Raw genomic sequence first — 13,459 nt, forward strand, 5'->3', positions numbered from 1 at the left:
AGAGGCGAGGACAGTGTTATGTTCCCATTTTAAAGGCTGGGCAGCTGAGGCTGAAGGAGAGGGGCATATTAAGGAAAAGTGGGACATTCTGGGATAAAATCAGAAACTGAGACAGCTTCTCTAAAACAGGGATGGACAGCCCTGGAAAAATAGAGGGTCTCTGAAAGAGATACGTTTCTAGGCATCTTCTGACGTCCTCTATGGCACAATCCTGTCCCTTCTCTTACCGTTTGTGTCAGCATTTTCTCCCTCTCGTTCCTCCACTCACCACCCCGTTTTGGATTCCCATCATCTCCACTAGAAACCTCCTGTGCTTATTTGCATTCCTTGGAAATCAGAATTTCAGCATATATCTCTGAACATCCCTAAAAAGCATGTTTCTATTTGTGAATAGGCAGATGGACATTAGTGGCATCCTTCCCTTTTCTTACCCATCATTTTAATCGCTTTATCCTTTTGGTAAACTGCTTTAAGTTTGGCGGTTTGTTTTTTCTTTAACACCAAGTGGTGTTTAATTTTATGAAACAAATAAATAACCCTCTTTGACCAGAGCTTACGGGGAGATTAGGCCACACACAGCATTTATTGAGCGTTTGTTCTGATTTTGTTTACGGGGTTGGCCATGTGAAAACGAGCCTCCACTCTGATTTTCTTATGGGGCATTTGCACGTCTTCCTGTTAAGTCATTCGTCCAAACTGCAAAATGTCACTTTCTTTATTATTATTATTTTTTAAAAGGAATGGATTTGTTGTGCCACGGTGACAGGATGAGCCTTGACCCACTTTAATTGTGCAAACCTAAATTTGCAGCATGCGCTGGTATCTCTCCCAAGTAACTCCGACAGCCTGGAGGGACCCCGCCAAAGTCCATTAAAAGTTTATTTATTCATTCACTGCCTTCATATCCTACATTCCCCCCCCCCTCCAAGGAGCTCAAGGTAGTGTACATGATTCTCCCCCTCCTTGAGTACCTTCCACAACAAGTTACAGGGAACCAGGCAGCGGGCCTTCTCGGTGGTGGCACCCGCCCTGTGGAACGCCCTCCCACCAGATGTCAAAGAGAAAAACAACTACCAGACTTTTAGAAGACATCTGAAGGCAGCCCTGTTTAGGGAAGCTTTTAATGTTTAATAGGTTATTGTATTTTAATATTCTGTTGGAAGCCACCCAGAGTGGCTGGGGAAACCCAGCCAGATGGGCGGGGTATAAATAATAAATTATTATCATTATTATAACAACCTGTGTGGTAGGCTAGGCTGAGAGGCAGTGACTGCCACCTAATGAGTCTTGTGGTCGAGTGCGGGATTCGAACCCTGGTCTCCCAGGCTATAGCCTGACACTCTAACCACTACGCCACGCTAGCTTCCCAGTAACTCTAGAGTTACTAGCCAAAACATACTTTCCCTCTGGCTCAAACCATACCTGCTGTTCCACCTGTTCCCCGAGCAGCAGAAAGCCCCAGGGACCAGGGATTTGGCTCCAGTCTGTCTGTAATTATTTCGTTTATTTACATGTGCACAACTCTGGTCTCGTCGGAGGCAGACGCCTTGTGCTCATAGCAGGCAAGAGACCCACTGCCCCACATTGGATCGTGAGAGAATTTCCTAGCAGATGATGGCTCAGCCCTCTGATCTGGTCCCCGTCTTGCTCGGTGCCCGTCTGTTCCCCAAACTGCAATTTCTTCCACATGGAAGCTTTGCTTTGGCAGCCCAGCTCCACCGGGGCTCCTCTCCGGTCACCTGGGGAAAGCTGCCTCCGTGGGAGAGACTGGAAGCGGAAACTTCATTTTATTAGCTTTAAGAACGTAAGGAGAGCCCGCAGGATCAGGCCAAAGGGCCCCTATCTAGCTCAGCCTCCTGTTCTGATGGTGGCCAACCCGGATGTAGGATTCGAACACAAGACCGCTCTCCCCCTTGGGGTTCCCAGCGACTGGTATTCAGGAGCCTTTACTGGCAGAGCATAGTCTTCATGGCCAGTCGCCACTGATAGTCCTACCCTCTTTTGAAGCCATCTAGATTGGTGCCCATCACTGCTTCATGTGGGAGGGAGTTCCAAAGTTTAACTCTGCGCTGCACAAAGGACTTCTTTTTATCTATCCTGAATCTAGGGACGCGGGTGGCGCTGTGGGTTAAGGAGTTCTAGCATTTTGATAGAGGGAGAAGAACTTCCCCACTCTAGATCATGGCTACTGGTCCCATCACCTCCTGGCAAATAGAAGGGGAAGAAATGGAGGCAGTGAGAGATTTTACTTTCTTGGGCTCCATGATCACTGCAGATGGTGGAGACTCTTGAGAGTCCCATGGACTGCAAGAAGATCAAACCTCTCCATTGTGAAGGAAATCAGCTCTGAGTGCTCACTGGAAGGACAGATCCTGAAGCTGAGGCTCCAATACCTTGGCCACCTCATTAGAAGAGATGACTCCCTGGAAAAGACCCTGATGTTGGGAAAGATGGAGGGCACAAGGAGAAGGGGACGACAGAGGACGAGATGGTGGGACAGTGTTCTGGAAGCTACCAGCATGAGTTTGACCAAACTGCGGGAGGCCTGGCGTGCTCTGGTCCAGGGGGTCATGAAGAGTCGGACATGACTAAATGACTAAACAACAACAAAAGCCACTCTAGGAGACTTTTTGGCTGAACAGCGGGGTACAAGTGCTCTAGATAAAGAGATAGATAGAAGATAGATAGATAGATAGATAGATAGATAGATAGATAGATAGATAAGGCATATCTGTAATTGAGCATAGTCAATCCTTTGGTTCGGGCTCTCCTGACCTCTCCCAGTATCTCTGCAACCCCAGAGATGATCTATGTGTACACTTCAGTTCCTAACTGAGGAAACCCACCCATCCAACCAGCTATTCCCAACCTAGCGCCCCCTAGATGATCTTCTCGGACTACAACTCCCATCAAGCCCCCAGGTAGTATGGGTGTGCCAGAGCGGGCAGTTTTGCCATACTGGCCAGGGCCTGATGGGAGTTGTAGTCCAAAACCATATAGGATGCATTATCATAGAATCATAGAATTGTAGAGTCGGAAGGGACCTTGAGGGTCACCTAGTCCAACCCCCCGCAATGCAGGGATATTTTTGCCCAACGTGGGGCCCAAACCCACAACCCTGAAATTAAGATTCTCATGCTCTAGCGAATTAGCTATCCCTTTCTGGTCCATTAAACTCTAGTTTCCCGAGCGAAAGACAGGGTTGGCTCTACTTGGCTAGTATCCATGACGGCCTGGAAATGGGGGCATAAAAGACAGGGCTGGCTCTACTTGGCTAGTATCCATGACGGCCTGGAAATGGGGGCATAACCAATGGGAAAAGGCGTATTTTAGTTACAGATGTCTGGTTCGCTGGAAGCAGTTTTGACTCACCGCAGGCATTCAGACAAATGGCTTAAAAAAAAACCAGCCAACCCACCTTATATATATCAACACTCAGAAATACATTCATGCGTTTACACGTGGTACAATGGGTCATGCATCTGGCTGTTAACCAAAAGGTTATTGGTTCAAGCCCACCCAGGGATGGCTATGGGCAGGAGTCCTGCATTGCAGAGGGCTGGACGATGATTCTTGGGGTCCCTTCCAACTCTACAATCCCATGATTCTATGATATACTTCTTGTTCAGCTATTAAAGGTAAAGGGACCCCTGACAATTAGGTCCAGTCGTGACCGACTCTGGGGTTGCAGCGCTCATCTCGCTTTACTGGCCGAGGGAGCCGGCGTACAGCTTCCAGGTCATGTGGCCAGCATGGCTAAGCCACTTCTGGCGAACCAGAGCAGCACACGGAAATGCCGTTTACCTTCCCGCTGGAGTGGTACCTATTTATCTACTTGCACTTTGACGTGCTTTCGAACTGCTGGCTGGCAGGAGCAGGGACCGAGCAACGGGAGCTCACCCCCTGTCGTGGGGATTCGAACCGCCGACCTTCTGATCAGCAAGTCCTAGGCTCTGTGGTTTAACCCACAGCGCCACCTGCGTCCCTGTTCAGTTATTAGAGACATGTAAATGGGAACGTAACAAATCAGAAAGATGTATTCTGCTCCAAGATTCACTGGCCGGTCCTTTCAGCTTGCTACAGGCGACCGGACAAGTGTCTGTTTTGTATTTTTAAAAACCTTGTATACATCCATACTCAGACATCTGTTCATGCATAACCTGCCTGTTCCTCTTCCTACCAGACATGCTTCTGCTACCAGTGCTTAAAAATAGCATCCTATTTCGAGCAGAGGAGAGAGAGAGAGAGAGAGAAAGAGAGAGAGCAGGGTTGCTTGGCAAACTGTGGGATACTTGCATTCATCCTCGTAAATCCCTTCCCCGACTCCCCTTGCTTCCCCTCTTCCCTGGGGCAGGCGATTATATATTTAAAAAGTGGGACCGAGATTCTTTGAACCAGCCCGTTGGTCTATTTAAAATAAAATTTTTAAATCCATTTCACGGCCCACAGGATTTATCAGTGACGTGTTTACTCGTGTTTCCTCCCCTCCTCCTTTTCATTTCAGTTTCATCTGGTTGTTGATAAGCGAACGTCCTAAATGCTCAGCTGTCTAGAAACAGGGGGATGCCCTCTGAGGAGGGGTAACAAACGTTTTGACAAAATAATGGAGGAGAGAAGGTGGTCAGATTCTGCTCATGGGCCTTCCTTTGGGGCCTCTGGGTGGTGGGTGCCATGGGCCTGATTCAGCAGGGCTGCTCTTATGTAAGGATGTCTGGAAGAATGGTAAAGTCTTAGCCAAGGTTCACATAACACTGTGAACGTAATTTTATTGGCTTGCACGCTTTCCATAGTTATAACCATGCTCAAGGTGGCTTGTCTGAAAGAGCGTCTCCACCTCCATCGTTCTGCCCGGATACTGAGGTCCAGCGCCGAGGGCCTTCTGGCGGTTCCCTCCCTGCGAGAAGCCAAGTTACAGGGAACCAGGCAGAGGGCCTTCTCAGTGGTGGCACCTGCCCTATGGAATGCCCTCCCACCAGATGTCAAAGAGAAAAACAACTACCAGACTTTTAGGAGACATCTGAAGGCAGCCCTGTTTAGGGAAGCTTTTAATGTTTGATGCATTATTGTATTTTAATATTTTGTTGGAGGCCGCCCAGAGTGGATGGGGAGGCCCAGCCAGATGGGCGGGGTATGAATAATAAATTATTATTATTATTATTAAGGGCACAAACAAAAATCACATAATTATAAGTATAGCAAAAGTAATAACAGGCTATAAATAAAACACCGAAAAGCACACAACCAAATTAAACAATTTCCACATAAAGCACAGGATCTAAAATAGAGGTACAAACAGTTAATATCGAAAGCAGCAACAAACGCTGCCACTGCCACCACAACAAAATCCCAGTTCATTTATTTTATGGCCTTTCTACCGCACCCTTTTATCCAAGGAGCTCAAGGTGGTGTATATGAATCTACCCTCCCCTCCATTTAATCCTCACGACAACCCTGCGAGGTCGGTTAAGTGGGGCGATTCAAACCCTGGTCTCCCAGGTCCTTGTTGTCATTTAAGACCCCCCCCCAACAACAACCCCATGAGGCTGAGAGACAGTGTCTGGCCGAAGGTGTGTGTGATTTGAGCCGTGGTCTCTCCCAGCTCCTAGACCAATGCTCTAACCACTACACAACACTTCCTCTTTGTTTTAAGGCTGACATTGAACAAGGCTGTGGAATGATCTCCCCAGCTTCTTCCCTTCGGGTGTCGTTTGGCTCCAGGCCTGGGTGCCTGTCTGGCTGTGAGCCCGATGCGAACATCTTGGATAAACGCTGTGCTTAATTTTCATAAAATATAAGGCTTGTTATGGGCTGCTTGGCTTCACTGTTCACTTGTAATGTCTGTGGCCATATTGTTGCTGGACTTCGACTCCCATCGGTCTTAGCAGAGAACGTAGGCAATGGCCAGGAGCCGGGGTCCAGCAATATCAGGAAGGCTTGCAGGAGAGACGGTGCAGAAGACATATGACAGCCATCTTCAAATATCTGAAGGTTTGCCCCCCGGAAGATGGAGCAAGCTTGGCTGCTGCAGAGGGCAGGGTCTGATAGATTCAAGTGGCGAGAAAGAAGATTACGACTCAACCTTGGAAAGAACTTTCTGAGGGTTGTTCAACAGTGGAACAGACTCCCTTGGAAGATGGTGGACTTTCCTTCCTTGGAGGTTTTTAATTAATAAATAATAATAAGAATAATAATAAATAATAAAAATAATACATTTTATTTATACCCTGCCCTCCCTGGCCAGAGCCGGGCTCAGGGCAGCTAACACCAGTAAAATTACAGTAAAAACATAAAGGGGGGAAAAACCTACCAATTTAAAATACAGGTTAAAATGCAATTTAAAATGCAGCCTCATTTTAAAAGTAGCCCATAGATCAAAACCGTAAAGGGAGGGAGGACATAAGGGTCAGGCTGAGTCCAAACAAAAGGCCAGGCGGAACAGCTCTGCCTTGCAGGCCCTGCAGAAAGATGTCAAGTCCCGCAGGGCCCTGGTCTCTTGTGACAGAGCGTTCCACCAAGTCGGGGCCAGTACTGAAAAGGCCCTGGTCCTAGTTGAGACCAATCCAACCGCCTTGCGACTTGGGACCTCCAAAATGTTGTCATTTGTGGACCTTAAGGTCCTCCGCGGGGCTTACCAGGAGAGGTGGTCCCGTAGGTACGTGGTAAGCAGAGGTTGGGTGGCCATCTGCCAGGGATTCCTTAGCTGTGATTCCTGCATTCCACGGGGTTGGACTAGATGACCCTCGGGGTCCCTTCCTTATGATTCTCTGTTCTTCTGAGCCACACTGAGGGCTCTTGTTTCCATGACTGGGCTGTGGGCTTCCTGGAGGAATCTGTCCACTCTGAGAAGACTGTCTGTGCTACAAGTCAAATGGCATAACCCTACCATTCAAATGAGGGACGTGGGTGGCGCTCTGGGTTAAACCACAGAGCCTCTTGAGCTTACCAATCAGAAGGTCAGCGGTTCAAATCCCCGCACCGGGGTGAGCTCCCATTGTTCGGTCCCTGCTCCTGCCAACCTAGCAGTTCGAAAGCACACCAGTGCAAGTAGATAAATAGGTACCGCTCCGGCAGGAAGGTAAACGGTGTTTCTGTGCGCTGCTCTGGTTCGGTAGAAGCGCCTTAGTCATGCTGGCCACATGACCCGGAAGCTGTACACTGGCTCCCTCAGCCAGTAAAGCGAGATGAGTGCCGCGACTGGACCTAATGGTCAGGGGTCCCTTTACCTTTACCATTCAAATACTTCTCACTGTACCTCCCCACTCTCCAAAACACACACACACAAACACCCTTCTGCTAAAACGAAAACTCCAGAATAAGCTTTATTTACAGCGGCTGAGTTTTCACAGTTCAGGAGTGCAGCGCCATAGTTCACGAATAACAAGCATATTAAAAATATACAACGGCAGGTTTATTTCTCCCTTGCCGCAGCAAGGGAGCTTCGTTGTCTGGGCCTTTTCATTCCGGCAAATTGCACGCTTGATTTGTTTTTGGAAATTGGGGCTTGCCTGCTGCCTGTTGGGGGATGTTAAAATGGTTCTTCCCCTGCAGAAAGAACAGATGCCCATAATGCAGGGAGGGGGGCATTCTCATTCAATGCCCAGGGTTTGTTTTGTGGGGGTGGGTCCCCCATCCTATGTTATTAACATAGGAAGAGTCCTGTTGAATTAGGCCAAAGGGGGTCCATCTGGTCCAGCATTTTGTACTCACAGTGGCCAGCCAGATGATGTGAGAAACGGGACCTGAGCTCAAGGGCAACACTCTCCTCTCCTGTGGCTTCCAGCAACTGGTATTCAGAGCTGTTGGCCATCCCTAATTCATGTGGGAGGGAGTTCCATAGCTTAACTATGTGTTGGAGGTAAAAAATTTTGGAGAGCGGGGCTGGGGATAAGTCTGGAGCTTTCGAAATATGCACTGTTTTGTATTGTTTTATTGTTTTGTGTACATTCGATTGTAAGATAAAACATACGCGAAGGGACTTGACAGGTAGTCAAAACTGAAGAAAAGATCTTGTAAGATAAAAGGGGGAAAATATTTACTTTCATTATTATCATTTATTGTTATTATTTATTCTTGTGTGTGTGTCTGTACATATGTGTGTTTTGTATCGAATGTTTGGGAGGAAATAAGACGGTAAAAACAAATCAACTAAATATTGATGTATGTAATTTTTATTTCTCAATTATATTTAGCGGTAGTATGGTTGTAATGTTTTTTGTAACATAAAATCATTCAATAAAAATTATTTTTTTAAAAAATGTACTTAGCACTGCCAGCTAGTTCCATGCAAAGGTGGAATAATTTATTTTCCTGGTGGGAGAGGCATGCCTGTGAGCGAGAGCAGACCCCGGAATTCCTGGAGATGAGCCCTCTCTGGTTTTTTGGCTTACATTTCAAAAAGCATCAGTTTGTCAGAGACTCCTAGTTTTGGGCGGTAGAGTTAGTGTGGGCTCTGTCACAGTTATTTCATTCGGAGAAGCTGGCTAATCATATGATAGAATCATAGAACTGTAGAGGTGGAAGGGACTCTGAGGATCTTGCAGGTTTGGGTTGTAGAAGATTAAAGATAGACTAAAAGAAACGACTTCTTTGACAGCGTATAGTTAAACTATGGAACTCCCTCACGCAGGCTCTTGTTATGTTCTTTATGTGGCCAGATCCACTAAATGCACATTCCTCCTTTGGCCACTTTGGCCATGCTAGTTTGATTAACAACAACAACAACAACAACAATTTATTATTTATACCCCACCCATCTGGCTGGGTTTCCCCAGCCACTCTGGGCAGCTTTCAACAAAAGACTAAAATACAATAACCTATTAAACATTAAAAGCTTCCCTAAACAGGGCTGCCTTTAGATGTCTTCTAAAAGTTTGGTAGTTATTTTTCTCTTTGACATCTGGTGGGAGGGCGTTCCACAGGGCGGGTGCCACCACTGAGAAGGCCCTCTGCCTGGTTCCCTGTAACTTGGCTTCTTGCAGGGAGGGAACCGCCAGAAGGCCCTCAGCGCTGGACCTCAGTGTCCGGGCAGAATGATTTGCAGGCTCCCTTCTGTGTGAATTTACTCCTGTCCTTCGTTCCATGTCTGAAGTGTTCCGCTTTTTGCTTTGTCATCCTTGCAGGCCCATCACCACCTGCGCAGAAGGAGCGACTCCCTCCACTGGCCCGTTGGCTTCCCAAAGGCAAGCTTGGACTTAGACGGATGGGGGCTTCAGCCTGGCAGAGGGCAGCCCTCGAAGCAGCTCTCACCCACCTGCTGGAAGGCCTCAAGTTAGCCTTGTAATTTGGGTGGCTAACCCTCGAAGGGGAAGGAGCTATCCACCCTTTCTGGGTGCTGAACTGAGAAGACCCTGCAGATTTCTCTTATTCGGAAGGAAGGAGCTGTCCACCCTTTCTGGGTGCTGAACTGAGAAGACAAGCTTAGTCCTCTGGAGTGCATTTCTCTGCCAGCAAAGGGAAGGAGCTGTCCACACTTTCTGGGTGCTGAACTGGGAAGACCTTGCAGAATTCTCTTATTCAGAAGGAGCTGTCCACCCGTTCTGGGTGCTGAACTGAGAAGACCTCCCGAGCACATTCCTCTCCCTTTGATCCCCAAAGCGCCAGAAAACCATGGATGAAGGTTTCAGAGACCGGACCGCCTTCATCCGCGGTGCGAAAGACATTGCCAAGGAAGTGAAGAAGCACGCCACCAAGAAGGTAGGCAAAGGGGTGGACCGGGTGCAGGATGAGTACACAAAGCGTTCCTACGCCCGCTTCGAGGAGGACGATGACGATGAGGACTACCAGCCCCAGGACGGCTACTATCGTGGGGAGCCGGCAGTGGACGACGAGGGGGCCTCTAGCGACGCCACCGAGGGCCACGACGAGGACGACGAGATCTACGAAGGGGAGTACCAAGGCATCCCCCGGAACGACTCCCTCAAGGGTGGGGACCACTTGACGGCCAACCAGGAGGTGGTGAGCGAGTTCAGGGACTTTGACGACCTGGAAGGGGATAAGAAGAAGGAGAAGGAAGAACTGGCCCAGCAGTATGAGCTGATCCTCCAGGAATGTGGACACGGGAGGTTCCAGTGGACACTGTACTTTGTGCTGGGGCTGGCCCTCATGGCTGACGGGGTGGAGATCTTCGTGGTGGGCTTTGTCCTTCCCAGCGCCGAGAAGGATATGTGCTTGTCGGACTCCAATAAAGGCATGCTGGGTAAGTCTCCCCAACCAAGGAGAAAATGGGCTGCTGGTGGCGGCGGCAGCTTGATGTTGGATTTAAGGGGTGGGATATAGGTTGGCATTTATGTGTACAGTCATACCTCGGGTTACAGATACTTCGGCTTGCGCGATGTTGGGTTACGCACCTTGCCGAACCTGGAAGTACCAAAATGGGTTACTTCCAGGTTTCGGTGCCTGTGCATGTGCAGCAGTGCTAAATCGCGCTTTGCGCATGCGCAGAAGTGCCGAATTGCAACCACGCCTGCGCAGATGTGGCACTGCGGGTTGCGAATGTGCTTCCCGCACGGATCATGTTTGCAACCTGGTGTCCACTGTACGCCGCCTTTCAGACAACTCCACCTGCCCCAAGATAGCACACAAATGCGAAATTCAAGTTTGAAAAAGACTCGTTGACAGTGTGTATAAGCTGTTTGCATGGGTTTTAGGCAGAGGGTAAGCCGGCTGACCCTAGCACAGGGATATCCAACATGGTGCCCTCTAGGGGTTGTTGGACTACAGCTCCCTTCCATCCAAGACAGAGCGACCAAGAGTCAAGGATGATGGGAGTCATAGTCCAACAGAATCTATAAGACAACCCGCTGGCTATCCCCGCTTCTGGCACAAATGCAGAGACACTTGCCGTGTTGTGTCTTGAGTGACAGCCTCAGTAGTACTGAGATGAGGTCTCAGCAGCACCCTGGACAGCTCCATGCAGGGATGCATGAGAGAAAAGCTCGGATGTTGTTTCAGCACCAGCCAGAACGGATACATAAATAGGCAACTCTATCTGAGCAGCTAGCCCCGCCTTCTGTGGGTGGAGCCTCTTTATTTAAAGGGGCCCAAGATGTTTTAGCAGACATCAACTCCAACAGAGCAGGGGAGGGTGAGGTTTTGCTTTGGGCTTTAGAGCAGTAGCTAGAGGAGAGCACCGCCATCTCCTCGGGCTGAATAGCTACCGGCCCAACAGCCTCCTCTTGTGCAAGGGCTTCTTCTGGTTCAGTGTGCCCATCTGGGGCAGGTTAGAAGAATTCCCTCTCCAACTCCAGCCCCCTGTCTCATCCCCTGAAGAAGAAGTGCTAGCGGTGATGTAGCAGTTAAGGTGTCGGACCAGGACCTGGGAAAGACCAGGGTTCAAACCCCCAACTTGGCCAGGAGTGAAGTTCACTGGCTGTGACCTTGTGCCTGTCACTGCCTCTCAGCCTAACCTACCTTACAGGATTGTTGTGAGGATTAAATGAGAAGGGAGAACCATGTACCATGCCTTGAGCTCCTTGGAGAAAAAGGTGGGAGAGAAATACAATACAATAAATACAAATAATAAGTAAAGGGAGCCTGATCCCAGGAACGTGACACTGCGGGGAGAAGGACACTCAGTCGAAGCATGGCTGGTGCTGAAACAACGTCCAAACTCTGGTCTTACCATTAGGCACAGTGAGTCGGCAGATGTTGGGCAGCGTGTGTGTGAGTGATGAAGTTTCTAATTAATTGTAAACACTCCACTACATAGGATCCCCTCTCCCCCTGCCTCTTAACGATAAAAACCTGTAGTGAGCTAGGACTTCAGGGAGACATGCGCTTTGTATAGACTTCAGGGAGACATGCGCTTTGTATAGACTGAGACCCAGTCTGGAGTATGGAATTCCCTGCCACATGGTGTATCAATCGACACAATTTTTAAAGGAGTTCAAAAAAATCGATGGAGGAAAAGGCTGCTGATGGCTACTAGCCGTGATGGTGAAGTTCTGCCTCCTCTATCAGGGGCAGTGGCTGCAAATCACAGACAGGGAGAGCATGGCTGTTGCACTCAGGTCTTGCCAATGCGCTTCCCAGGAGACGCATCTGGTTGACCACTGTGAGAACAGGGCAAGGGGGGGCCATTTGTCTAATCCATCAGGCCCGTCTCATGTCCTTATGGAGCCTCCAGGTCCAGAGACAGTCTATATAAACTCCTAGATTCTTAGGGGCTTTGGCCACTGTGAAAAGGTTGGATTTGATGGGCCTCCTTTGGCCTGATGGCTTAGACAAATTCACCAGCGGAGGATGAGGCCACTAGTCACAATGGCTGTTGGAGGCAGCATGCCCCTGGATACCAGTTTCTGGGAGTAACAAATGGGGAGAGGGCTCTCGCACTCAGGTCCCCGCTTGCGGGATTCCCCATTTGGGCATCTCGTTGGCCACTGTGAGAAAAGGATGCTAGACTTAGATGGGCCCCTTCAGCTTGATTCAGCAGCTGGGCTCTTCTTAGGTCATTATGAAACCTCCAGGTCCAGAGGCAGTCTATCTGGATTCCTAGGTTCTTTGGTGAATTTGGCTTCTGTAAGAACAGGATGCAGGACTAGGAAGGCCCCCTTGGGCAGCTGATCCAGCATCTGGGCTCTCCTGATGTTCCTTTGAAGTCAGTGCCTTCTCCTTGTCAAGCTCGCTTATTACACGTGGGATTTTGACATCACCCTTGACTATTTATTGCATTGGCAACCCATCCCTTAGCATGCAGGATCCAAGCGTGGGAGACCACATTAAGCTGCAATAATTGTTGTTGTTGTTGTTTAGTTGTTTAGTCATGTCCAACTCTTCGTGACCCCCTGGACCAGAGCACGCCAGACACTCCTGTCTTCCACTGCCTCCCGCAGTTTGGTCAAACTCATGCTGGTAGCTTTGAGAACACTGTCCAACCATCTCGTCCTCTGTTGTCCCCTTCTCCTTGTGCCCTCCATCTTTCCCAAAATCAGGGTCTTTTCCAGGGAGTCTTCTCTTCTCATGAGGTGGCCAAAGTCTTGGAGCCTCAGCTTCAGGATCTGTCCTTCCAGTGAGCACTCAGGGCTGATTTCCTTCAGAATGGAGAGGTTTGATCTTCTTGCAGTCCATGGGACTCTCCAGAGTCTCTTCCAGCACCAGAATTCAAAAGCATCAATTCTTCGGCAATCAGCCTTCTTTATGGTTCAGCTCTCACTTCCATACATCACTACTGGGAAAACCATAGCTTTAACTATACGGACCTTTGTTGGCAAGGTGATGTCTCTGCTACAATAGTACAGTTCATTAAAACGCAAGGCAGCCACCAACCTCAAGAACCTATTAGAAGCGCAGTATACATCACCGGCATCTTAAAAAGTGATAAACGCAACAATGCTTTGGCAAACAGACCGGACCTCACAGCAGCCATTTCCCGGTGGCCTGGGCTGAAAGGCGGGGAGCCCCGTAGAATCGCAACGACGACAAAAAAAATCATCATAGCCTTAATCCCTAACTCGGCCATCTC

General features: G+C 48.9%; 2 protein-coding genes and 1 long non-coding RNA gene across 3 annotated transcripts in view; 2 read left to right on the forward strand and 1 right to left on the reverse strand.

Moving 5' to 3' along the window:
- The window catches only part of LOC310666130 (intelectin-like protein), an 814,635-nt gene that overhangs the window by 586,343 nt on the left and 214,833 nt on the right, over positions 1 to 13,459 (forward strand). The window lies entirely within an intron of this gene.
- The window catches only part of LOC310666253, a 278,050-nt gene that overhangs the window by 30,905 nt on the left and 233,686 nt on the right, over positions 1 to 13,459 (reverse strand). The gene's annotated exons all lie outside the window — the stretch shown is intronic.
- The window catches only part of SV2A (synaptic vesicle glycoprotein 2A), a 48,475-nt gene that overhangs the window by 5,041 nt on the left and 29,975 nt on the right, over positions 1 to 13,459 (forward strand). The window contains exon 2 of the mRNA XM_083416543.1: positions 9,120 to 10,195. Coding sequence (XP_083272669.1) covers positions 9,607 to 10,195 — 589 coding nt within the window. The 5' untranslated portion in view covers positions 9,120 to 9,606. The remainder of the gene's footprint in view (positions 1 to 9,119; positions 10,196 to 13,459) is intronic.

Source organism: Podarcis tiliguerta (assembly GCF_965153285.1).
Source record: "Podarcis tiliguerta genome assembly, chromosome: 16".
Classification (NCBI taxonomy): Eukaryota; Metazoa; Chordata; class Lepidosauria; order Squamata; family Lacertidae; genus Podarcis; species Podarcis tiliguerta.